The sequence below is a fragment of the Embiotoca jacksoni genome, unplaced genomic scaffold, assembly GCF_022577435.1.
Source record: "Embiotoca jacksoni isolate LCO1_2020_lvr unplaced genomic scaffold, fEmbJac1.0.p SCAF_42, whole genome shotgun sequence".
NCBI lineage: Eukaryota > Metazoa > Chordata > Actinopteri > Embiotocidae > Embiotoca > Embiotoca jacksoni.
This window is the reverse complement of record NW_027185395.1, coordinates 405,001-431,767: the sequence shown is the minus strand read 5'-3', so window position 1 is coordinate 431,767 and position 26,767 is coordinate 405,001. Positions and strand designations below refer to the sequence as shown.

General features: G+C 42.3%; 1 protein-coding gene across 2 annotated transcripts in view; it reads right to left on the bottom strand.

Moving 5' to 3' along the window:
• Positions 1-530: 530 nt before the first annotated feature.
• zer1 (zyg-11 related, cell cycle regulator) overlaps positions 531-26,767 on the bottom strand; it is a 27,288-nt gene continuing 1,051 nt past the window's right edge. For both annotated transcript variants that reach the window (XM_069168892.1, XM_069168893.1), the window contains exons 2-16: positions 21,619-21,834; positions 21,376-21,526; positions 15,955-16,409; positions 14,622-14,795; positions 13,810-13,924; positions 8,416-8,562; positions 8,136-8,309; positions 7,657-7,872; positions 7,489-7,530; positions 7,126-7,245; positions 6,703-6,818; positions 5,120-5,308; positions 3,626-3,723; positions 2,971-3,073; positions 531-1,213 (exon numbers count right to left, since the gene is read on the bottom strand). In XM_069168892.1, the coding sequence (XP_069024993.1) occupies positions 1,126-1,213; positions 2,971-3,073; positions 3,626-3,723; positions 5,120-5,308; positions 6,703-6,818; positions 7,126-7,245; positions 7,489-7,530; positions 7,657-7,872; positions 8,136-8,309; positions 8,416-8,562; positions 13,810-13,924; positions 14,622-14,795; positions 15,955-16,409; positions 21,376-21,526; positions 21,619-21,785 (2,355 nt within the window). In that variant the 5' untranslated portion in view covers positions 21,786-21,834 and the 3' untranslated portion in view covers positions 531-1,125. The remainder of the gene's footprint in view (positions 1,214-2,970; positions 3,074-3,625; positions 3,724-5,119; positions 5,309-6,702; positions 6,819-7,125; positions 7,246-7,488; positions 7,531-7,656; positions 7,873-8,135; positions 8,310-8,415; positions 8,563-13,809; positions 13,925-14,621; positions 14,796-15,954; positions 16,410-21,375; positions 21,527-21,618; positions 21,835-26,767) is intronic.

The following is a 26,767-nucleotide window of genomic DNA, read 5'->3' as shown; positions in this document are numbered from 1 at the left end:
CCTTCCTCTGCTTTTGGTGCTTCCATCTTTCCACCAGATGTTGAACCTTGGCATTTGCTTCTAATTCAGCCTCAAGACAGTTCCTGAGGTCCAATCCTTATCTTAGGGGATAAAGTCGGGCTCACAAGTTGGCATTAAAACTTCATCCCAAATGCGGTTGTGGTGGTTTGCTTCCCTCAACTGGAGTTCAGCTCTGCTTCCAGTCAGAAGACTCAACAGGTACCAGATGATCAAACACAGAAGCAAAGTGGAACTACATTCTCTCAGGAACAGAGAATCAGGACTGCCAGCCTGGATTTCAATGATTCAGTTTTAGTATATATCGTTTTTCTGTTTTTTTTTGCACCGACTGTACAAACGACTGTTAAACCGAAACAAAAATTTAAATAGAGTAAAGTCATGAGTGTTTACAGTTTACATTATAAAACATACACACAGTAAAAGGACGAGACATACACAATATTTACATATATAACAAAAAGAAGTCCACCAAATTGTGCCCCCCGACCCCACCCCACCACACCCCCACCCGATCAACATCAGTGTAATGCCTCTGCAGTTTACACACATAATGGTGAATATGAAGTGAACACGTGTCTGCAGTTCTGCACACAGCGAGTGTGAAGGACCCCCGACGGGGTCCCTGGACCCCCCCGACACGGTCCGACGGTCCCTGGGACCTTTCGTCTTCAGTTCAATGTCCCAGTTAATGGTAGTGAGCTGAGGAGTTCCTTTTGTTTCCATCCACGAGAACCGAGCATCACTGCAGTTCTTTTGTTCTGTCATTTAAATCTTTGACGCACACACACACACACACACACTGAGAAGATAACAGTCAACCAAAACCCCCACAAACTCCTCCCCCCACCTGAAGAGATGCTTATGTGCAGCAAAGGTCAGTATCCTCACAATAAAACACCATGCACCAGATCTTAATTCCTATGTGTCATATATTAGTTTTTTTTGTCCAAAATGCTGTAAAGAGGGTCAGAGACACTGCTCTGCTCTAGAAAATAAGAATGATAAGAATAAGACTAATGCACACGACTGACCCTTTGCAGCGATGACGGTAGGAGGGTCTTAGGAGGGTTTGCATGATGTTTTCTGGAAGTATTGGCTCCTGAGTCAACCTCGCTGTCCATAGTTCACCTCCTGTCCTTGATTTGTTTCCATGGGGTCTTCTTTGAAGGTTTCACACTGCTCCATTACTTTCCTGAAAAACATTTACAAGTTGGTTTCTGACCCAAGAACTTGTTAGACATCTTTTTGTTGTATATTTGTTTGCTAAATGTAACTAGGGGCTGGGCAACATATGGAATTACTCCGATTATTTCAAGTTTTTAGTCGTGAACGATGTGAAAAATGCATAAATCACAAAATTGAGATTCTTCGCCGTCATTCAAATGTCAGCAGCAGCAGTTCTCTGCAGTGACAACAGTAACAGGCGGTTTCCATTTCCTTAGAAAAGACTTCACATCTGAGGGCAGAGACTTACAGCCCTTTTCTGGGCCTGCATACCAGGCTGGGCACCCAGACTGGTTGTTGTGCTCTGGGAGGGTTAAAAGTCAAAACTAGGATTACAGTTCGGCATTGGTTTAAAATTCAGGTAGGATCTAAACTTAAAGTGTAAATTCACACAAAACTGGTCTCCTTAGTTCACAAACATTGATGCAACACAGGGGTTTCCCTGACTCGGCTGGTTTTACGAGACCCAAATTCACAGTGTAAATATTTGGGTTTGGCTAAACCTCCATTGGGAATCATCTGCAGTCATTTGTATCGTACGGGCGTAGAACTCAGGAAACTATTGGAGCAGCCCTCCAATCAGCATTGACCATCACATGCACCAAAACTCTCGAAAAATCGCTCGACTTCAACATCATCGCACTCAGCCACCATGAGCACTGCGGTTGTAATTCAAAAAGTTTCAGAGACATTAGCACACGTGCTTCTTTCTGAGTCCCAAACTAGGTACAAACTCAGTTCAACACAACAAGTGATTGAACAAACACTCAAACAGGAGGCCGTCAGACAATAAACACAGCACTTGGTACCCACCGGGCAAGATATTGAAGAGCTTGAATCAGTGAAGAGTGCAATAAACCACTACAAATTCTAAAATGTGAACAGCTTCACAGACATCTTCAGCCCAAAAGCAGAGAAGAGCGTCCACGCAGTTTCAAGGTGGACAGCCGAGATTAGTGTCATCAATTCAGTATCCAACCAAATACATGGCTGAAAATATGGCCACAATCTCCCTTTCTGGTCCTTGAGTTACGGTGTGGCATTTACAAGGATGGGATGGTCTTATATATGCTGTTGTCGGCATAATCATGTTTCATCATGAGTTCATGAAGTTTATGAAGACAAAACAAATTTGATCGAAATCGTAAATTGTTCTTGGCTACTGAAAAAAAAAAAAAAAAGTTTAGATTGAATGTTTTGGCCACATCGCCCTGATGCACCTGATAAAATGACTATGTTACAGGAAGATAATTTGATAGCTATTGTAACACGTGCATGTCAGTGAATGAAAACAGGAATCTTCTCTGAAAGTTCAAAATCATCACTTTTCATTACATATGAAGCCTAGTTGAGTTTTTAAACAAATATTTCATCAGTTGTTCATAATGTATGATGACATCTGCAGTTCATATGACTCTGTTAGTTTATAAAAGGCCAGTGTGAACATGAAACAAAGCAGAACTAACAGGAAACGATGGTTAACTTTTCTTCTTATTCCCGACCAAATCCACCAAAAAGTGACCAAATGAGTCAGTATGGATTTAAAGTACAGTAAGTAAAGTATGTCCCTCTTTATTAAATACAACAGGAAGCATATGCAACTGCCTGTGATCAAATCAACACCTGTAGAAATTGTTTTAGAAAAGCTTCCTAAAAGCGAAGCCACAAAACCTGAATGAGAAGGCGATCAAAGTCCAGGTTCCTCGAACCGCTCATCGGTCTTACCTGGCCATGTCCCGGGTCTCCGGCTGGGAGCTCTCCAGCTCCAGAACTCTCTCCAGAAGACTTACTCCTCCTTCCTTTATCAGCAGGGGACAATACTTGCCAGCTGCAGATAAATAAAAAATGGGAATAGAAAGATTGTGAGAATTATTTCTGTACATTAGTGGATACGGAACAAATTTATGCTCAACAGCATCAAATCCACTTCTGCATTTTTGTTTCACGAAGATACTCAGTAAGGGGCACTGGTTAAAGGGGTTGTACTTAGTCTCTCAATTCATGCTAAAAAATATTCCAAATTGCGTCACTGTGTTTTTGCTGTGGCCGTTTTCTTATTACTACGCTCTTCCTAAAAGGGGAGATAGGCAAACTATAGAGGAAATTACAGGCTTAACTGATCATCATTTTTGTTCATTCAATAATATTTGCATTCAATCTAAATTTACAATAATCAGTTATAGAAAAACCAACAACTACCATAACGACAGGGCAAAAATATGTAAATTCTACCAAACCACTTTGCAGTTTGAAGTTTACGGGTGCTAACGGAGTAAAAGAACGAGCAGCTGGTTCAAAGTGAAAGAGAAACTGCAATGTTACCACACAGTATAAAAGTATGTCAGAACTGTATGTTGAGACGAAGCGTGGAGATACTCACGGTAAACTGACACCAGGTTGAAGAGAGCCCAGGTGGCCCAGTGCTGGCTGACGGGGGAGATGCCCTGGGGCAGCAGGCGCAGGATGGGCTCAAATGACCTGACAGAACAAACTCACTTTAAAAATTCAAAAACAGGAAAAGCCACTGACAACTACAACACAACTCGGTGTCTGAGTTGCTGGGTCCTGCCTGTTTGTAAATTGTTTTTCTATTTGCAGTTTATACCCTTCGGTTGACCATAAACTTCTGATGAAAAAGTTAGATAACATTATTCATAGCTGCACCTTTGGCCTGTCACTGCTGTGGGTATGCCTGTTGCTGCCCTTACAGCATATTGAAACAAAGCTTAATTCCTCTGAAAAAAGTGTGGAAATTAAAAGTCAATTTCTGTATAGCTTTCTGAGTGGATGTCAGAGTAAAGCAGAGAAAGATGGAGGTCATTTATTGCTTCTTCTACAAAGATATTTTTTTTTAAGTCGTGCCAGAATTGTTGCTAAACATAGAGATTATATAAATTGGATTAAAGTATTATTTTGTTTTCATCTTCAATCTCGTAGTAAGTCATTCGGCCTATTTATCCCGGTCGCTCGGCTGTTTTAACAAAGACCAGAGAATGCAAAGGAGATCGGTGAACCCACGAAGCCTTTCAGCTGAGAGGTGAAACGTCTTCAAGGAAATCAAGCGAGTGGATGAATGACAATCTTCACAAAGGACAGAGCTGTCTGAGGGTTCAGCAAGAAGATGATACACAAGCCTGTTAAACTAGACCCTCTCCAAGCAATGAGCAGTAGTAGTTTAAGGTCCAAGCCAACCTCCCTGGATGTGGCAAAACACAGTGAGAGGGAGACAAATAGGAAAGAAGAACTTCCAAAAAGATTTAAAAAAAGAAGTTGGGCTCAATGGAAAAAGACACAGGAGGAATCTACTCTTCAAAGAAAAACTTAAAAAACAGACTGAAATGGGCTCAAATGCAAATTGACAATTGATAATCCTTCTGAAAGAACGTCCTTTAAACAGTTGAGAGAAAACTGGAGCTTTGTAGGAAGTTACAGCAGCTCCGTGTTCACAGACGAAAAGAAATGTTAAAATAAGACCATGTCGGCTACATGAGGGACCGAGTGTGAAAACACCTGAAAATACCGAAAAAAAACCACACAAAAAGGCAACTCTTACTTTCTTAATGGTCGAGCATCCAGTAATTATAACTGATCATTGCTGCGAACTGTTTAAATCTTGAGAGAATACTGACTTAGATGTCAGTCAAAGTATTATAACTGTCTATGAGGCTACAATAACTAATGTAGTTTATATTAAATGTAATTTATTACACCAACAGGGTTAATTCAATTTTCAACCCACCCGGTGTTACATGACGTGATATTTGATGACTTCTCACTTTGAATTTTGAGAACATTCTTAAACAAAGATTTCATATAAAATAAGACACCAAAATACTGCATCCCATTAATGAGAAAATAGTAAACAGACACTCACCTGTAGTTGATGTTACGCCGTGAGGTGACGTCCCAGCTTTGGATGGCGTCCCACATCTTGTCCATCACCGCGTCTCTTCGCGGCTCTTCCATCGACCAAACCTCCGGCCCATCAAACATGATGTGTGAAAGCACACCGCACGCGTTGTACGACACCTCGATCCCGTCTGCCTTACTGTCCAGCAGGTTACTGTATGAGGGAGAACACAATCCAACATCGAGCATCTGATTGAAAGTTGTTGTGTGGAGCAACAATCCTCCTAAAAAAAGACAAAAAACCTCAACCCTGACTACGAACTTCTATGGAGCTGATGCAGAAGTGTCTTCAGCTGCAATACCAGCGAGTGCCACTAGAGGTCGGCTCCAAAAAGCCTCCGGCTCCATAGACTCCCATTCAACTTCTCTCATCAAATCCAAAGTGAATAAAATGTGTCCATCAGTTATCTCGGTGTTGTTAGCTAAAGTCACTCCTTCTTATTAGTTTTCTGGAGGTCCATCTGAAAATAATCCCTCATTCATTAGAAAAGAAGATTCAAGAAGACCTGTTTTTGGGGGCGTGTCTGTTTGATTGACAGGCCTGTGGTGCAGTCAGGTTACAGCTATCGGTGGGCGGGATGTAGTATCGTCAGGTTTCCAATCAGATCAGTCAGATCCACCGCTGGCTCCTCCTCCAGTTCGTCCAAATATGGTCACTTCCTGCTCCGAACTAGCAAGATGGTGCCGGCCAAATTCCAAACTCAAGGCTTCATAAGGCTCACAAACCAACGGGTGACGTCACTGCTGGTTGCCGCTTGATCTGAACTCAAAGTTTAGTGGGAGTAACTTCTCATCACTTATGAAAGTATTTCGAACCTTCTAAAAAGCTCAGACGACCAAAACCAGCACAGTTAATGAACCATGAGAGGAGCAATAGGTTTCATATGTATATAACTTTGAAAATGAATTATAATGGTTACGTGCTATTTCATAATTACTGATGAAAAGTTTCTCCTACTAAACTTTGGGTTCAGACGAACTGATTGAACTTTCTGGGCATGCCAACCTGGATTTTTTTATTCACCATGCATCAAGACAACCTGACTAATAACTGTAATCATGTGTTCTGTAATCATGTGTTGGTCAAACAAATAGCTAAAATAAAAGTCTTTCAGCATTTCATCTGTTCCTATTTTTATGTGTGTAATAATGCATAATGTGCATAATGTGTGTTGTATGAAGAAGTGGATGACTATATAGTCTATGAATATTAAATCGGTGACATTACTGCAGGGTGTCCAACTGAACATTTTACAACCTTCTGTTGCAGTCAGGATATGAAGTCGTCTGCCAACCATCCACGTTTTTAGAATTTCTAACTTATTCGGAGCTCCATCTATACAAGTTCGGACAGATATGCAAACTACAACTTGAGTGATTAGCAGAAGAAATAGTTCGATTTATTTAGTTAAGATATATTTGAATTTGGTATTTTTGCCATTAATAGAAAGTCATAGAGACAAACAGGATATGTGGGGAAAGAGAACGACATGCAGCCGGCACTCAGCTACTGGGTCGCTCTCTCCGCTGGTTTCCACAGTTTCCTACCTGAACACAGTGATGAACTGTGGGGTGAGCAGCTGGGGCCTCAGGGCTTTCACCTCCGCAACATTTCCCAAAAGACCCAACATGTTGCGGTGGAGCTCCTGCTTATCTGGAAACTCCTGGAGTATGATCATACAAAACCAGAATTATTATATTAGACAGTGGAAATATTCACAGATCACAGTCCAAATAATCCAACAGCGTGATATTCAGTCTCGTACACACAACAATCTTTTTGCCTGGGACAAATTATTGGACTGATGTGATAACATGATTTTCAAACAACTCTGCATTACATTTCACAACACTTGATGAGATAACAGAGCAATAAGCGTGATATTTAATCTGGTATGGAATACATTCTAGATGCTTTAAAAAAATGAACCCGTCTTGTTTCAGCTGAATCTCAACAGGTGAAGGACTCACCTGTAGACACTCCAGAAAAAGACTCATCCCCCGACAGTTGAGGAACATCTGACAGTTGTCGGGAGTCTCGTCAGTGATGTTCCACAGTGCGCTCCAGGAAAACTCCATCACCTGGTCGCACTGAGTGGAAACAAACAAACAATCTCCTATAAACAATAAAGTAACATTTGATTTATAGATGTAGACAGACACGTTTACTTGAATAAGGTTTTTAAAATATATTGAATTTAGCATCCAAACAATGATATTATTCTTAATAAACTTGGGGCCACTATCTGTATGATATGTCCTAATACTCCACAATACTAAAACACAACACTTATGTCTATATAGTCATAGATTTCCAAACAAAAAGGCACTCACCATTCTGTCTTGTAGCTTCTTCTGAATTAAATTCAGCATTGTCTAAGAAAGAAAAAAAGTAAAAAATAAAAGAATTTGTCAGAACCATAATCAACTCATATGAACGTCTGAATGAAATATGAGAAAGTTCAGAACGGTTAAAAACAGCAACGGTCCTGCTGATGTTACCTTGACGAAGCCCATCTTCCCCACAGCCTCCTTGTGATGGTTGTCCACCTGGCACACCAAAGCGTTGCAGAGGTGAACGGCGATTCTCTGGATGGACTCATCCTGCCGGGCCGGCTCCAGGATCTTCAGTAGCAGCTGGTTGACCCGACTGTACTGAAACTCCAGCTCCTCTGGGATGCTGAAGTTACACAGAGTCAAGCAGCAGTTCCTCTGCACCTGGAAACCAACACATTTAATTGAACTGTACCAATTCTTCCAAGCAGACCGGTCAGATATCCAGCTGTACGTATATTTTGGACCCTGTGTTGATTTCAGAGAATCCAAACGAAATGATAACTTGTGCACTGAATTCTTAGTTGTTTTTCTGATGAAGATGTATGCTGTGCACTCCCTTTTCCCCAGAAAAGAACTGTTCACAGAAATCATTGAACTCCCAATAACATGTCCACCATGACTGCATGGAGACACGTCAGACTTACAGTGACCTCCTGGTACTGTTCCATCCCATTTAGTACCACTTGGATGACCTCTCGGCGCAACCGCACACTCTGGTCGCTGCGGTACTCCGTGTTCGTCAGGTAGAAAAGAGCCGCACTGCCCGTCACCTGGATGCTTTTATCGTATTTATGGGACTTCAGCGCTGCTATGACGAGCTGAAACAAGAACGCAAAGTTTACAGGACAGGGATGTTAAAAATGAGAGATGTAACAGGACGTCAGTGGCATTGCTTTTCCTTCAAAGAGAGACCCAACTTCATACTTGCAAAGCTCGGAGCAGCTGACTGCAGTGTTGTATCCGGGCGATGTCGAACAGCTGATTGATGGCTCTGTGGGCCAGCTCGGGACGAAACTCAGTGTACGCCTCGATGGCGTTCAGAACCTGGTCTTCATTCTTTGATCCAGTCACCTGGAAAAAACAAAATCACACAGGAGATTCCAGATTTAACCATTATTAATATACAGTGGTGTGAAAAAGTGTTTGCCCCCTTCCTGATTTCTTATTTTTTGCATGTCTTTCACACTTAAATGTTTCAGATCATCAAACAAATTTTAATATTAGTCAAAGATAACACAAGTAAACACAAAATGCAGTTTTTAAATGAAGGTTTTTATTATTAAGGGAGAAAAACAATCCAAACCCACATGGCCATGTGTGAAAAAGTGTTTGGTCAGTGTTCATGACTCCACCAGAAGAAAGAGACTCGGCAGAAATGGCTGCATGGCAGAGTTCCAAGACCAAAACCACCGCTGAGCACAAACAACATTAAGGCTCGTCTCATTTTTGCCAGAAAACATCTTGATGATCCCCGAGACTTTTGGGAAAATACTCTGTGGACTGACGAGACCAAAGTTGAACTTTTTGGAAGGTGTGTGTCCCGTTACATCTGGTGTAAAAGTAACACCGCATTTCAGAAGAAGAACCTCATACCAACAGTAAAATATGGTGGTGGTAGTGTGATGGTCTGGGGCTGTTTTACTGCTTCAGGACCTGGAAGACTTGCTGTGACAAATGGAACCATGAATTCTACCGTCTACCAAAAGATCCTGAAGGAGAACGTCCGGCCGTCTGTTCGTGACCTCAAGCTGAAGCCAACTTGGGTTCTGCAGCAGGACAATGATCCAAAACACACCAGCAAGTCCACCTCTGAATGGATGAAGAGAAACAAAATGAAGACTTTGGAGTGGCCTCGTCAAAGTCCTGACCTGAATCCTATTGAGATGCTGTGACATGACCTTAAAAAGGAGGTTGGTGCTGGAAAACCCTCCAATGTGTCTGAATTACAACAACTCTGTAAAGATGAGTGGGCCAACATTCCTCCACAGCTGGAAAAGACTCATTGCAAGTTATCACAAACGCTTGATTGCAGTTGTTGCTGCTGAGGGTGGTCCAACCAGTTATTAGGTTTAGGGGGAAACACTTTTTCACACAGGGCCATGTGGGTTTAGATTGTTTTTCTCCCTTAATAATAAAAACCTTCATTTAAAAACTGCATTTTGTGTTTACTTGTGTTATCTTTGACTAATATTTAAATTTGTTTGATGATCTGAAACATTTAAGTGACAAACATGCAAAAAAATAAGAAATCAGGAAGGGGGCAAACACTTTTTCACACCACTGTATATGAATTCCTCTTTAATCGCTGGATGGTCCAATCACACACCATTACACGCCTGATGAACTTGTTAGGTGGTCCAAGCACATTTGGAGTTGAAACCCTATTATATTTGTTCAGATTTATTATTATTAGAGTATATATAATTTGTAGATAGAATATTATATTACATCTGTACAGTACACTGATTAACCTCATGAACACAAGGCTATTTTCTGGGTAACTTCACTGCCTTCACTTTAAAGCTCTTGTCTTGGTCATTACAGGGTTAGACATGAATGCTATGGTTTTATTTTTTTAAACCATCTACCCTCATCTTCCATCATTTCATAATATGATAATACTTACAGTTTTTCAAATATCAAGGAAAAATATATTTTGTCTGATGAAAGTTTTATGTTTTTAATGTATCTGACAAGTTTTATAATTGTGTAGGGGAGCTTGTCTGGAATCTGGCAACAGGGGAACCATGACAAACACGCTTAGTGCCAAACGGACGTGAATGTCACGGCCCTTTGAGTTGGTCTGACGCTGAGATAAGATAAAATCTTATTAATCCCACAGTGGGGAAATTTAGTTTCGGGGGGCGCTGCCCTCAGGTGGGCACTACCCTCAGGTGGGCGCTTCCCTCAGGTGGGCCCTACCCTCAGGTGGGCGCTACCCTCAGGTGGGCGCTTCCCTCAGGTGGGCCCTACCCTCAGGTGGGCCCTTCCCTCAGGTGGGCGCTTCCCTCAGGTGGGCCCTACCCTCAGGTGGGCCCTTCCCTCAGGTGGGCGCTTCCCTCAGGTGGGCCCTACCCTCAGGTGGGCGCTACCCTCAGGTGGGCGCTTCCCTCAGGTGGGCCCTACCCTCAGGTGGGCCCTTCCCTCAGGTGGGCGCTTCCCTCAGGTGGGCCCTACCCTCAGGTGGGCGCTACCCTCAGGTGGGCGCTTCCCTCAGGTGGGCGCTTCCCTCAGGTGGGCGCTACCCTCAGGTGGGCGCTTCCCTCAGGTGGGCGCTTCCCTCAGGTGGGCGCTTCCCTCAGGTGGGCCCTACCCTCAGGTGGGCGCTACCCTCAGGTGGGCGCTACCCTCAGGTGGGCGCTTCCCTCAGGTGGGCGCTACCCTCAGGTGGGCGCTTCCCTCAGGTGGGCGCTTCCAGGTGTTCAGGAGACGCTTGGGTTTGGTTGACATGGTTTCAGGTCTGAGCTGCATGGGGTACTCGGACTGCTGTTATAAATGCTTCCAGTTCTAGTAATATGTTTTGACCGATCACCAACGTCCTCGCTTGTCTTGGACTGATATCTTCCGTCTTGAAACTTCATGACCACAAACAAAAGTGTTTAATGTCACAAAAAAACAGCTATATTTTACAGTATAAATCCCCACATAAAACATCTGCTAACTGAGTAGCCAATTCACCGAGGGTTTTAATAAAAGCAATATCCAAATATAAGGTTAGAAAGCATTAATAATCAATTAATAATCGAATAGATTCAGTGAACTTTTGCTTGAAAAGTACATCCCTACTACATCCAGATGTCATCCAGATGTCAACCCGTCCCCCCGGCCCACTTGTTGGCAGCACTACTAAGAGCAGGTGTTGAGCCGGTCCCCTCAACATTATCATAGTTTAGTGCATCAACGAAGATGTTTCGCTCAGATAATAGCTTCTGCTATTTAACGTACCTTTCAGCTTTGTCATCTTTTGTGTAGTTAATCTGTTACTTAAGATTGCAATGTACACTATAAATAAATGGAGACGGGCAACTGAGTGAACCACACCACTACTCCCTCATTCTCTAGCTCACATTTGCCAGTTAGACATTAGCTGCACACTAACCGAAGCACCATAACCCGTCAGGACAGCCCAGCTGGGAAAGACCTTCCTATGAAACATTCCTGTACACAAAGCTTCCTGTTCGTAACCCAACAGTTACCAGCATGAGTTGTTTGTGATGACCGTCAGCCATCAGCGACGGCATCGTCTTTCAGCCCCAACCAGGAATGGTTGTTTGGTCCATATTTAATAAAAAATCTTCAAAACATTTCAAATAATAAAGTCAATGAAAATAGCATTGGCAACATGATGGGACCCTGAAACTACTATTTTGTTGCACAAACCTTTCAGAAGCAATCTCAGATAAACAAGTGATTACTGTAGCTCTCGATGACACTTCGGCACCTACCAACATATAGTTTGGTCCACTGGTTCCCAGCTGTTTCTCCTTCTTAGGTGTGTTTTGGGTCTGCTGGACTCGTGACTTCCCACTGAGACAAGAGCTTTCTGACACCGGGGAGTAGGTTCAGCTCCACAAGGTTTTGAAAGTTTTGAGATTTCAATTTGCCCTGCACAGATTTACTCTCCATAACTCATATCTCACCATTACATCTCATTAACTTTTCCATAGTTTCTGCTTATTATCTGTTGTCTCCATTCAGTTCCTTCGCTCGTGCAGTTTCTGTTCTTTCTTTTGTATCTTCTTGTATCTCTATGCTGTCCTTTTCTCTCTCTGCTCTACTCTCACCCCAACCAGTCGAGGCAGATGCTACGCCCACCTGAGCCTGGTTCTGATAACAGATTCTCCGCCCACCTGAGCCTGGTTCTGTTAACAGATGCTCTGCCCACCTGAGCCTGGTTCTGTTAACAGATGCTCCGCCCACCTCTGATCCTGGCTCTGTTAACAGATGCTCCGCCCACCTGAGCCTGGTTCTGATAACAGATGCTCCGCCCACCTCTGAGCCTGGTTCTGTTAACAGATGCTCCGCCCACCTCTGATCCTGGTTCTGTTAACAGATGCTCCACCCACCTCTGATCCTGGTTCTGTTAACAGATGCTCCGCCCACCTCTGATCCTGGTTCTGTTAACAGATGCTCCGCCCACCTCTGATCCTGGTTCTGTCGGAGGTTTCTTCCTGTTAAAGGGAGTTTTTCTTCCCTCTGTTGGAGGTTTTTCTCCCTTAAAGAGGAGTTTTTTTCTCATATCTTACGTGGTAATTGTTGAATTGTTGAATTGATGAATTGTTGGTTTCTCTGTATAATATTGTAAAGTTCTGCTGTAAAGACTTTAATGTGTTAAGTGCCATGAAATAACCTGTGTTGTGATTTGGCGCTGTAGAAATAAAATTGAATTGAATTGAATTGAATTGAATTGAATTGAATTGAATACATAACCGACAAACATAAAACATAACGAGCATCCTCTGTATTTCACAGCCGGTCTGGTGTTCTTTTCTTGGAAAGCTGATGTGATTCGTCGTATTCAGCAGGCGTAAATCATCTCATCTGTCTAAAGGACATCCTCTCAGAATCACTGGGACTTGACTTAATTGCATTGAAAAAATTATCTTTTTTATGTTTTTTTTCAACAGTGAATTACTCCTAGTTCATATTTCATGAAGCAACAGATGCTTATACAATGAAGTTGTCCTTGTTTCTTTGTCTACAACTACCACATCCTTCTGTTCACATCCAGTCCCTTCATCCTTAAACTTCCTCACTGTATTTGCAACTGTCGTCACAGAATCATCGAGCTGCTCAGAGATGGTCTGAACATTCCCGGTCTATAATTCCCTTTCTGTTCTCTTCCTTCAACTCTCTGCTTTGCTTTCTCTTGTTCAGTGTGGTGCACTCGATGACACCAAACAGCAGCGTGACCGCTTCTCTCTATGTAAATGACTCATAACAAGATTAAAAGACGTGTGATACTAGCTTTGAATTTTACTTAACTTATCCATCCGTGTTGAATTAATACATTAATATGTCCTAAAATGTTGCACTGCATGGGGATTCACTTCAGTTAAACAATGCTGCTTTCAGGGGAGGTCCGAAAATAGGTTCGTAATATTTCTTAAAAAGCAAATGTCAGTTCAGCCGGACCTGCTAAATTTCAGACACAACCAATCAAAAGCTTTAGTTGCACTTGGCAGATTCTTGGTCACATGTGCTTCCGTGACACAACATCTACCGTCGACTAAATTAGGAGGCGACCGCTCACATTGTGTGAAGGGAAATTTGTCATGATGAGTTCGAACCTATTCATAATAGAAGCAGTAACGGTACCTTATAAGCAGGGATGTGTGTCACAGTACAGAGGGTGGTGTCATACAAGCCCAGAAACTGCAGGGGCCTCTTCAGCTCCTGGAAGGGGTAGATGCTGCTCTTGCATGGTTCAATGCTGAAACAGACAAATATGAGTTTTTATGTTATGTGCATTGCTTAAAAATAAACCTCATAGTCAGTACGTTAGAGGACAATGATGACGTCAAAGACCCGCCATACAAATACTATTATTTTCCACTTTCACCAAGTACATTTTTTTTAACCAACATCAGTCCTTATCATGACGACCAAATATTAAATGTTTTTTTTTAAAGATTTTAATCCTTAAAAAAAATAAATCCACCTTATTTACTTAATGCCACTGTAATTTTGAATTAAAAAGAAAATACAAAAAAAGTATATACTATGCATATATTTTTGGACGGGAGGGTATTACTGAGATGTCAATGATAAGCAACACCATTGGTTCTGATGCATCATTATTTTACGTGCAGTGTCAGATCTAAAACATAAAAAAAACTCAAAGTACTTGAGAAGACATACAAAAAAAACTTTGTAAAGTTTGTTAACCCTTATGAATTTTCTACTTTTCTGTATAAATATCTAAAAAAATCTAAAGTGCTAGTAATAGATAAAAAAGAAGCTAAATTTCAAAATTTAAAAAAAAAAAACATTTTAAACTATTATACTTGGTCTTTTATTTATTGAGAAAAATTCACCTATTTTTAAATATCCGCGAGTGGATTAACAGTTAATTTGAAGATGACAATCAGAAAGTGGACTCATTGCACCCTTTACAGTTGGTTGCTCACCTCGGACGTCCCATCGCTTCTTCAAAGTGTGGAACTGTGCAGTTGTCCAGCATGATGTGACCTGAAATGTCCAGTGAAACCAGATTGACCAGACGCTGTACAATAGCTGTCAGGATTTTCCGGGTCATCTTAAACTTTGACGTCCGCCGGCTCTCCCGCGAGATGTCAAGATGCCTGAAGAAAGCAGTGATGTTTTATTAATAACTGCCTTTACAAGTTATGAACGGGCATGCAAAGAGAAATGCTGTACATACAGATTAGGACCTTAACATATCAGGGAAATCCAGAATTATAAATTAAAAGTTAACTACACTGATATGGTCATTAGAATTTACACGTAAACAAGTTTAAAACTTATCCCTTTAATCCAATCTGACTTCAAGTAAATACTTTTATGGCCAAATGAAATCCAAATTGCTTTAATGTTATCTAGTGTTGAAAATGAGGCATTTCGGGAACATTTGTATTCAAAATGAATTGATGCTGAAGAAGTAAGCTTTGAAAGTCATGCATGATATTAATGATATAAAAATGATACCGATCCCAATCCACTCTCTTTCACTTTCTCTTAATAACTTCCCAACAAGCAGAGACTGCTGTGGTTAGAGTGGAATATGCTGCACATGTTCGCTGCCAATAAATATACAATTTATGAATTCATGATACTTTGTCATCTCTTAATTTTAAATTTTTTCCAGCAGCAGACACTCGACACACTTTTGTAGCTCACATTTTTTAATTCACGGATTAAAGCTTTATTATATACTCACTGCATAAATTTGAGCCATATATAGTTGTACTTGAATTTTTCCCAGTGTTAAGGAACTGCAAAGATAAAATGGCCCTAATGTTCTATAGAAAACTAATAGTCACTGTTTTACATTGCAAACATTTCCTCGTTAAATACTTTGAATGATGAAGCGTGAAATTATTTCTACAAACCCGTTTCCAAAGAAAGTTGAGGCTGAGGAAGATGTAAATAAAAACAGAATGCAATGATTTGCAAATCCTGTAACTACATATTTAATTGAAAATAAATCAAATGTTGAAACTGAGAAATTTCATTGTTTAATGAAAAATATATGCTCTTTTTTTGGAAACGGGGTTGTAACATGCAGCACAAATAAAAATTCTGCTGTTAATTTGACTTTATTTAGTTTCTAAATTGTAACTTTGTGGCTTCAGTGATTGCTTGTAATCTTTAATGTTAACGCATCTTTCATGGTGCTGAGAGAAATTTCAAATCCTGTGACTCACCAAGTAATAAACGTCATTTTGGGAGAGTTTTCCTACGTATTGTGTAACGCAGGAGCCACCAGAAGACAATAGATACCTGAGATTAACCAGCTCCACCACGGTACCGACCAGCTCCTCCGTCAGGTCCACGTTGTAGAGAACAAGAAAGGCCAGTCTGTCTTTCCACTGGGTGAGAAAAGCTGTTGCTAGCAGCTGTACATTAGACAGATCTAGAGAGGTGAGAGACTTCAGGGGTCTGAGCAGCGTCTCGGCATCCACCTCGTCAGGAAGTCCTCCGAGGTTGAGCAACCTCAGGCGGTTGAAACCCTGGAAGTTAAAGTCTGTTTCCAGCGCTTGCCTGGAAGCGGGGCTCTCGTCCTCTTCGTCCTCCGTGTCCTCGTTGCAGGCGAGCGGGGCGCCGCCCTTCCTGTAGTAGATGTGGCTGCAGCCGAACAAACAGAGAGACACCAGAGTCTCTCGGAAGCAGCTGAGCGTCTTCAAGCTGCGGGACGACAGGCTGTTGCAGTAGCTGAGGTGGAGCTCGATCAGGTCCTGCAACATCCAGAAAGTCCATCATTAGATTATTAGTGAACAAACTGCTGACATCGACTGCAGCTCGCAGGTTCACTATCACAGTTCCTTCATCCGTCATCAGTACAACGTCAATTCAGCAAATGTGCAATGAAATGGATTACCGGGAAATTTAAATTTGAATTCCACAGCAATCTGTGAGACTGACCTACACCTGCTGTTTGAAGGTCGTCTGGTGGGACACAACACAACGTACCCTCGAACGGCAGGCTACCAGCTCTGTGTGTGTGTGTGTGTGTGTGTGTGTGTGTGTGTGTGTGTGTGTGTGTCTGTATGTACAGTGGTGTGAAAAAGTGTTTGACTCCTTCCTGATTTCTTATTTTTTTGCATGTTTGTCACTTAAATGTTTCAGATCATCAAACAAATTTAAATATTAGTCAAAGATAACACAAGTAAACACAAAATGCAGTTTTTAAATGAAGGTTTTTATTATTAAGGGAGAAAAACAATCTAAACCCACATGGCCCTGTGTGAAAAAGTGTTTCCCTCTAAACCTAATAACTGGTTGGACCACCCTCAGCAGCAACAACTGCAATCAAGCGTTTGTGATAACTTCCAATGAGTCTTTTCCAGCTGTGGAGGAATGTTGGCCGACTCATCTTTACAGAGTTGTTGTAATTCAGACACATTGGAGGGTTTTCCAGCACCAACCTCCTTTTTAAGGTCATGTCACAGCATCTCAATAGGATTCAGGTCAGGACTTTGACGAGGCCACTCCAAAGTCTTCATTTTGTTTTTCTTCATCCATTCAGAGGTGGACTTGCTGGTGTGTTTTGGATCATCGTCCTGCTGCAGAACCCAAGTTGGCTTCAGCTTGAGGTCACGAACAGATGGCCGGATGTTCTCCTTCAGGATGTTTTGGTAGACGGTAGAATTCATGGTTCCATTGATCACAGCAAGTCTTCCAGGTCCTGAAGCAGTAAAACAGCCCCAGACCATCACACTACCACCACCATATTTTACTGTTGGTATGAGGTTCTTCTTCTGAAATGAGGTGTTACTTTTACTCCAGATGTAACGGGACACACACCTTCCAAAAAGTTCAACTTTGGTCTCATCAGTCCACAGAGTATTTTCCCAAAAGTCTCGGGGATCATCAAGATGTTTTCTGGCAAAAATGAGACGAGCCTTAATGTTCTTTTTGCTCAGCGGTGGTTTTGGTCTTGGAACTCTGCCATGCAGCCATTTCTGCCGAGTCCTTTTCTTCTGGTGGAGTCATGAACACTGACCTGAACTGAGGCAAGTGAGGCCTGCAGTTCTTTGGATGTTGTCGTGGGGTCTTTTGTGACCTCTCGGATGAGTTGTCTCTGCTCTCTTGGGGTAATTTTGGTCGGCCGGCCGCTCCTGGGAAGGTTCACCACTGTTCCATGTTTTCTCCATTTGTAGATAATGGTTCTCACTGTGGTTCTCTGGAGTCCCAAAGCTTTAGAAATGGCTTTAGAACCTTTTCCAGACTGATAGATCTCAATTACTTTCTTTCTCATTTGTTCCTGAATTTCTTTGGATCTCAGCATGATGTCTATCTTCTGAGGATCTTCTGGTCTACTTCACTTTGTCAGGCAGGTCCTATTGAAGTGATTTCTTGATTGAGAACAGGTGTGTCAGTAATCAGGTCTGGGTGTGGCTCGAGAAGTTGAACTCAGGTGTGATAAACTACAGTTAAGTTATGTTTTAACAGGAGGGGGCAAACACTTTTTCACACAGGGCCATGTGGGTTTGGATTGGTTTTCTCCCTTAATAATAAAAACCTTCATTTAAAAACTGCATTTTGTGTTTACTTGTGTTATCTTTGACTAATATTTAAATTTGTTTGATGATCTGAAACATTTAAGTGACAAACATGCAAAAAAATAAGAAACCAGGAAGGGGGCAAACACTTTTTCACACCACTGTATGTGTGTGTGTGTGTGTGTGTGTGTGTGTGTGTGTGTGTGTGTGTGTGTGTGTGTGTGTGTGTGTGTGTGTGTGTGTACAGTGCATCCGGAAAGTATTCACAGCGCTTCACTTTTTACACATTTTGTTATGTTACAGCCTTTTTTGCAAATTTTTGCAAATCTATTAAAAATAAAGAAGGAAAATATAACACGTACATAAGTATTCACAGCCTTTGCTCAATACTTTGTTGAATCACCTTTGGCAGAAATTACAGCCTCAAGTCTTTTTGAGTATGATGCTATAAGCTTGGCTGCTATTCTTGGGCAGTTTCTCCCGTTCTTCTTTGCAGGACCTCTGAAGCTCCATCAGGTTGGATGGGGAGCGTCGGTGCTCAGACATCTTCAGATCTCTCCAGAGATGTTCAATCAGGTTCAAGTCTGGGCTCTGACTGGGACACTCAAAGACATTCACAGAGTTGTCCCGAAGCCACTCCTTTGTTATCTTGGCTGTGTGCTTCAGGTCATTGTCCTGTTGGAAGATGAACCTTCGCCCCAGTCTGAGGTCCAGAGCGCTCTGGAGAAGGTTTTCATCAAGGATGTCTCTGTACATCGCTGCATTCATCTTTCCCTCCATCCTGACTAGTCTTACAGTTCCTGCTGCTGAAAAACATCCCCACAGCATGATGCTGCCACCACCATGCTTCACCGTAGAGATGGTGTTGGTCAGGTGATGAGCGCTGCCTGGTTTCCTCCAGACATGACGCTTGGCATTCAGGCCAAAGAGTTCAATCTTTGTTTCATCAGACCAGAGAATTTAGTTTCTCATGGTCTGACAGTCCTTCAGGTGCCTTTTGGTAAACTCCAGGTGGGCTGTCATGAGCCTTTTACTGAGGAGTGGCTTCGTCTGGCCACTCTACCATACAGGCCTGCTTGGTGGAGTGCTGCAGAGATGGTTGTCCTTCTGGAAGGTTCTCCTCTCTTCACAGAGCAACGTTGGAGCTCTGTCAGAGTGACCATCAGGTTCTTGGTCACCTCCCTGACTGAGGCCCTTCTCCCCCGATCGCTCAGTTTGGCCGGGCGGCCGACTCTAGGAAGAGTCCTGGTGGTTACAAACTTCTTCCATTTACGGATGATGGAGGTCACTGTGCTCATTGGGACCTTCAATGCTGCAGAAATGTTTCTGTACCCTTCCCCAGATCTGAGCCTCGATACAATCCTGTCTCGGAGGTCTACAGATAATTCTTTGGACTTCATGTCTTGGTTTGTGCTCTGACATGTCAACTGTGGGACCTTATATAGACGGTGTGTGTCTTTCCAAATCATGTTCAATCAAGTGAATTTACCAGGTGGACTCCAATCAAGTTGTAGAAACATCTCAAGGATGATCAGTGGAAACAGGATGCACCTGAGCTCAATTTTGAGTGTCATGGCAAAGGCTGTGAATACTTGTGTACATGTGATTTTTTTCATTTTTGATTTTTAATAGATTTGCAAAAATTTCTAAAAAATGTATTTCACGTTGTCATTATGGGGTATTGTGTGTAGAATTTTGAGGGAAAAAAATGAATTTAATCAATTTTGGAATAAATCTGTAATATAACAAAATGTGGAAAAAGTGAAGCGCTGTGAATATTTTCCGGATGCACTGTATGTATGTGTGTGTGTGTGTGTGTGTGTGTGTGTGTGTGTGAGTTTGTGTGTATGTATATGTGTGTGTGTGTGTGTGTGTGTGTGTGTGTGTGTGTGTGTGTGTGTGTGTATGTATGTATGTATGTATGTATGTCTGTGTGTGTGTGTGTGTGTGTGTGTGTGTGTGTGTGTGTGTATGTATGTATGTATGTCTGTGTGTGTGTGTGTGTGTGTGTGTGTGTGTGTGTGTATGTATGTGTGTATGTATGTGTGTGTGACAGGGTGTGTGTGTGTGTGTGTGTGTGTGTGTGTGTGTGTGTGTGTGGTGTGTATACGTGTGTGTGTGTGTGTGTGTGTGTGTGTGTGTGTGTGTGTGTGTGTGTGTGTGTGTGTGTGTGTGTGAGTGTGAGTGTGTGTACTAAGCAGTCACTCTAAATTCCACTTACAGTGTCAGTCTGTTTAAATTCTGATTGTGGATATGTAAAGAAAGTAAAGTGATGGATGGGATGAGGTTTGTGAAAACGACCAAACCGACCGCCTGAGGTTTTGATGGAGAATGAGAGATTCTTCGTAGAGAAGTAATCTACTGGAAGGATTTTCCAGTTTAATGTGTTTGGTGTTTTTTGATTTCCAGTGTATGAGGGTAGTTTTCTTACAGAAGGAGTGATGTAGTGTTTGTTAAGCAGGGTGAGGGTTATGGTGAGGATTATGGTGAAGGGTGAGGGTTATGGTGAGGGTTATGGTGAAGGGTGAGGGTTATGGTGAGGGTGAGGGTGAAGGGTGAGGGTTATGGTGAAGGTGAGGGTGAGGGTGATGGTGAGGGTGAAGGATGAGGGTTATGGTGAAGGTAAGGGTGAAGGGTGAGGGTTATGGTGTGGGTTATGGTGAAGGTGAGGGTGAGGGTTATGGTGAAGGTGAGGGTGAAGGGTGAGGGTTATGGTGAGGGTTTTGGTGAAGGTGAGGGGTAAGGGTTATGGTGAGGGTGAGGGTGAAGGGTTATGGTGAGGGTTATGGTGAAGGGTGAGGGTTATGGTGAAGGTGAGGGTGAAGGGTGAGGGTTATGGTGAAGGTAAGGGTGAAGGGTGAGGGTTATGGTGTGGGTTATGGTGAAGGTGAGGGTGAGGGTTATGGTGAAGGTGAGGGTGAAGGGTTATGGTGAGGGTTATGGTGAAGGGTGAGGGTTATGGTGAAGGTGAGGGTGAAGGGTGAGGGCTATGGTGAAGGTAAGGGTGAAGGGTGAGGGTGAAGGGTGAGGGTTATGGTGAAGGTGAGGGTGAAGGGTGAGGGTTATGGTGAGGGTTATGGTGAAGGTGAAGGGTGAGGGTTATGGTGAAGGTGAGGGGTAAGGGTTATGGTGAGGGTTATGGTGAAGGTGAGGGTGAAGGGAGAGGGTGAGGGATTGTGGGCGGGACAACGAGCTCCACCTGTTTCCTGATGGCCTCCAGGTCTCTGTCCCGTACGAAGTCCTCTCTCAGCTGAACTCTGGTCAGTCTGGTGCTTCGAGGATCTGAGAAAAGTTGGAAGAAGCTCTCTTCTGGTTCAAAGTTACTGTCTGTGTGGACTAAATCCATATATCTGTTAAAAACACGACACGGAAGAAGAGGAATTAGACATGAAATCTGTAATACTGTAACAAAGATGGAGAGGGGAGGGGGGCGGTTACATACGTGTTGACCAACTTATCGCAGATTTCACTTGGGAGGAAGATGTCGGAGCGCAGGCAAAGCTTGTTCCTGAAGCCCTGGTAGCACATGGTGCTCCTCAGGTTCCTCAGGCAGAACACGGTGGACAGACTCATCAGGCTGGCCGGGTCATCTCCTGCTTTGGCCGCCATGTTGCTCCTCTTCCTGTCTGCTTCAACTCAAACACGAGCCGCAGGGCACCTGATGAGGCACACGGGTAACACGTTAACAGAGTAACACGTTAACAGGGTAACACGTTAATGTTAACAGAGTAACATGTTAACAGGGTAACACGTTACCACGTTAACAGGGTAACACGTTAACAGGCTAACATGTTAACACGGTAACACGTTAACAGGGTAACACGGTAACACATTAACAGGGTAACACGTTAATGTTAACAGAGTAACATGTTAACAGGGTAACACGTTACCACGTTAACAGGGTAACACGTTAACAGGGTAACATGTTAACATGGTAACACATTAACAGGGTAACACGTTAATGTCAACAGAGTAACATGTTAACAGGGTAACACGTTAACAGGGTAACACGTTAACAGGGTAACACGTTAACACGGTAACACATTAACAGGGTAACACATTAACAGGGTAACATGGTAACACGTTAACAGGGTAACACGGTAACAGGGTAACACATTAACAGGGTAACACGTTAACACGGTAACAGGGTAACACGTTAACAGGGTAACACGTTAACACGGTTACTCTAACACGGCAACACAGTAACAGTAACACGTTAAAAGGGTAACACGATAACATGTTAACAGGGTAACACATTAACATGATAACACTAACACGGTAACACAGTAACAGTAACACGTTAACAGGGTAACACGTTAACAGGGTAACAGGTTAATGTTAACAGAGTAACATGTTAACAGGGTAACACGTTACCACGTTAACAGGTTAACATGTTAACGGGGGTAATACCTTAACAGGGCAACACATTAACATGATAACACGCTAACACGTTAACAGGGTAACACGTTAACAGGGTAACACGGTAAAACGTTAACAGGGTAACACGTTAACACGGTAACACGTTAACTGGGTAACACGTTAACACGGTAACACATTAACAGGGTAACACGTTGATGTTAACAGAGTAACATGTTAACAGGGTAACACGTTACCACGTTAACAGGGTAACACGTTAACAGGGTAACATGTTAACACGGTAACACGTTAACACGGTAACACATTAACAGGGTAACACGATGTTAACAGAGTAACATGTTAACAGGGTAACACGTTACCACGTTAACAGGGTAACACATTAACAGGGTAACATGTTAACACGGTAACACGTTAACACGGTAACACATTAACAGGGTAACACGTTAATGTTAACAGAGTAACATGTTAACAGGGTAACACGTTACCACGTTAACAGGGTAACACATTAACAGGGTAACATGGTAACACGGTAACACGTTAACAGGGTAACACGGTAACACATTAACAGGGTAACACGTTAACACAGTAACAGGGTAACACGTTAACAGGGTAACACGTTAACACGGTTACTCTAACACGGTAACACAGTAACAGTAACACGTTAAAAGGGTAACACGATAACATGTTAACAGGGTAACACATTAACATGATAACACTAACACGGTAACACAGTAACAGTAACACGTTAACAGGGTAACACGTTAACAGGGTAACACGTTAATGTTAACAGAGTAACATGTTAACAGGGTAACACGTTACCACGTTAACAGGTTAACACGTTAACAGGGTAACACGTTAACAGGGTAACACGGTAAAACGTTAACAGGGTAACACGTTAACTGGGTAACACGTTAACTGGGTAACACGTTAACAGGTTAACACGTTAACAGGGTTACACGGTAACAGGGTAACACGTTACCACGGTAACACGTTAACAGGGTAACACGTTAGCAGGTTAACAGGGTAACACGTTAACACGGTTAAACGTTAACAGGGTAACATGTTAACAGGGTAACACGTTAACAGGGTAACACGTGAACACGTTACTACGGTAACACGTTAACAGGGTAACATGGTAACACATTACCACGGTAACAGGGTAACACGGTAAAACGTTAACAGGGTAACACATTACCACGGTAACACGTTAACAGGGTAACACATTAACACGGTAAAACGTTAACAGGGTAACACGCTAACAGGGTAACACGTTAACACGGTAAAACTTTAACAGGGTAACACGCTACCACGGTAACACGGTAACAGGTTAACACTGTAACACGGTTAAACGTTAACAGGGTAACACGTTAACAGGGTAACACGTTAATAGGGTAACACGTTAACACGGTAAAACTTTAACAGGGTAACACGTTAACACGATAACACGTTAACAGGGTAACACGGGAAAACGTTAACAGGGTAACACGTGGACACGTTACTACGGTAACACGTTAACAGGGTAACACGGTAACACATTACCACGGTAACACGTTAACAGGGTAAAAGGGTAACACGGTAAAACGTTAACAGGGTAACACGTTAACACATTAACACGGTAACACATTACCACGGTAACACGTTAACAGGGTAACACGTTAACAGGGTAACACGGGAAAACGTTAACAGGGTAACACGTGAACACGTTAATACGGTAACACGTTAACAGGGTAACACGTTACCACAGTAACACATTAACACGGTAACACGTTAACAGGGTAACACTGGAAAACATTAACAGGGTAACACGTGAACACGTTAATACGGTAACACGTTCACAGGGTAACACGGTAACACATTACCACGGTAACACGTTAACAGGGTAACACGTTAACACGGTAAAACGTTAATAGGGGAACACATTACCACGGTAACAGGTTAACAGGGTAACAGGGTAACACGTTAACACGGTAAAATTTTAACAGGGTAACACATTACCACAGTAACACGTTAACAGGGTAACACGTTAACACGGTAAAACGTTAACACGATAACACGTTAACAGGGTAACACGTTAACACGGTAAAACGTTAACACGATAACACGTTAACAGGGTAACACATTACCATGGTAAAACGTTAACAGGGTAACACGTTAACAGGTTAACACGTTAACAGGGTAACACGGTAAAACGTTAACAGGTTAACACGTTAACAGGGTAACACGTTAACAGGGTAACACAGTAATACGTTAACACGGTAAAACGTTAACAGGGTAACACGTTAACACGGTGACACGTTACCATGGTAACACGTTAACAGGGTAACACTGGAAAACATTAACAGGGTAACACGTGAACACGTTAATACGGTAACACGTTGACAGGGTAACACGGTAACACATTACCACGGTAACACGTTAACAGGGTAACACGTTAACAGGGTAACACGTTAACAGGGTAACACATTACCACGGTAACACGTTAACAGGGTAACACATTAACACGGTAAAACGTTAATAGGGGAACACATTACCACGGTAACAGGTTAACACGCTAACAGGTTAACACGTTAACAGGGTAACACAGTAATACGTTAACACGGTGACACGTTACCACGGTAACACGTTAACAGGGTAACACTGGAAAACATTAACAGGGTAACACGTGAACACGTTAATACGGTAACACGTTGACAGGGTAACACGGTAACACATTACCACGGTAACACGTTAACAGGGTAACACGTTAACACGGTAAAACGTTAATAGGGGAACACATTACCACGGTAACAGGTTAACAGGGTAACAGGGTAACACGTTAACACGGTAAAATGTTAACAGGGTAACACATTAACACGGTAAAACGTTAACAGGTAACACATTACCACAGTAACACGTTAACAGGATAACACGTTAACACGGTAAAATGTTAACAGGGTAACACATTACCACAGTAACACGTTAACAGGGTAACACAGTAATACGTTAACAGGGTAAAACGTTAACAGGGTAACACATTAACACGGTAAAACGTTAACAGGTAACACATTACCACAGTAACACGTTAACAGGATAACACGTTAACACGGTAAAATGTTAACAGGGTAACACATTACCACAGTAACACGTTAACAGGGTAACACGTTAACAGGGTAACACGTTAACAGAGTAACACGGGAAAACGTTAACAGGGTAACACGTGAACACGTTAATACGGTAACACATTAACAGGGTAACACGGTAACACATTACCATGGTAACACGTTAACAGGGTAACATGGTAAAACGTTAACAGGGTAACACGTTAACAGGGTAACACATTAACACGGTAAAACGTTAACAGGTAACACGTTAACACGATAACACGTCAACAGGGTAACAGGTTAACAGGTAACACGTTAACACGTTAACAGGGTAACACGTTAACAGGTAACACATTAACAGGTTAACACATTAACAGGGTAACGGTAACACGTTAATATGATAAAACAGTAACAGGTTAACACGTTAACAAGGTAACACGTTAACACGATAACACGTCAACAGGGTAACACGTTAACAGGTAACACGTTAACACGGTAACACGTTAACACGGTAACACGTTAACAGGGTAACACGTTAACAGGGTAACACATTAACAGGGTAACACGTTACCACGGTAACACATTAACAAGGTAACACGTTAACACGATAACACGTCAACAGGGTAACACGTTAACAGGTAACACGTTAACACGGTAACACGTTAACAGGGTAACACGTTAACAGGGTAACACGTTAACAGGTAACACGTTAACACGGTAACACGTTAACACGGTAACACGTCAACAGGGTAACATGTTAACAGGTAACACGTTAACACGGTAACACGTTAACAGGGTAACACATTAACAGGTTAACACATTAACAGGTAACACGTTAACACGGTAACACGTTACCACGGTAACACATTAACAGGGTAACACGTTACCACGGTAACACATTAACAGGGTAACACATTAACACGTTCTAATTGGAAACATCGAAAAGTTCCCATTGAAGTTTTCATTTTTCCACAAGTGACGACTGAAGAGAGATTAAAGGAATAAATACTTTACTGCTGCAACGTCTGTGATAAGTTATTATCTGGTCCATTATCAGCTGACCTCTGGAATAACAGCAGCTTAACACCAATATTTTAGGTTATAAAAATGTATAATTGGAAAAAGGAAACACGT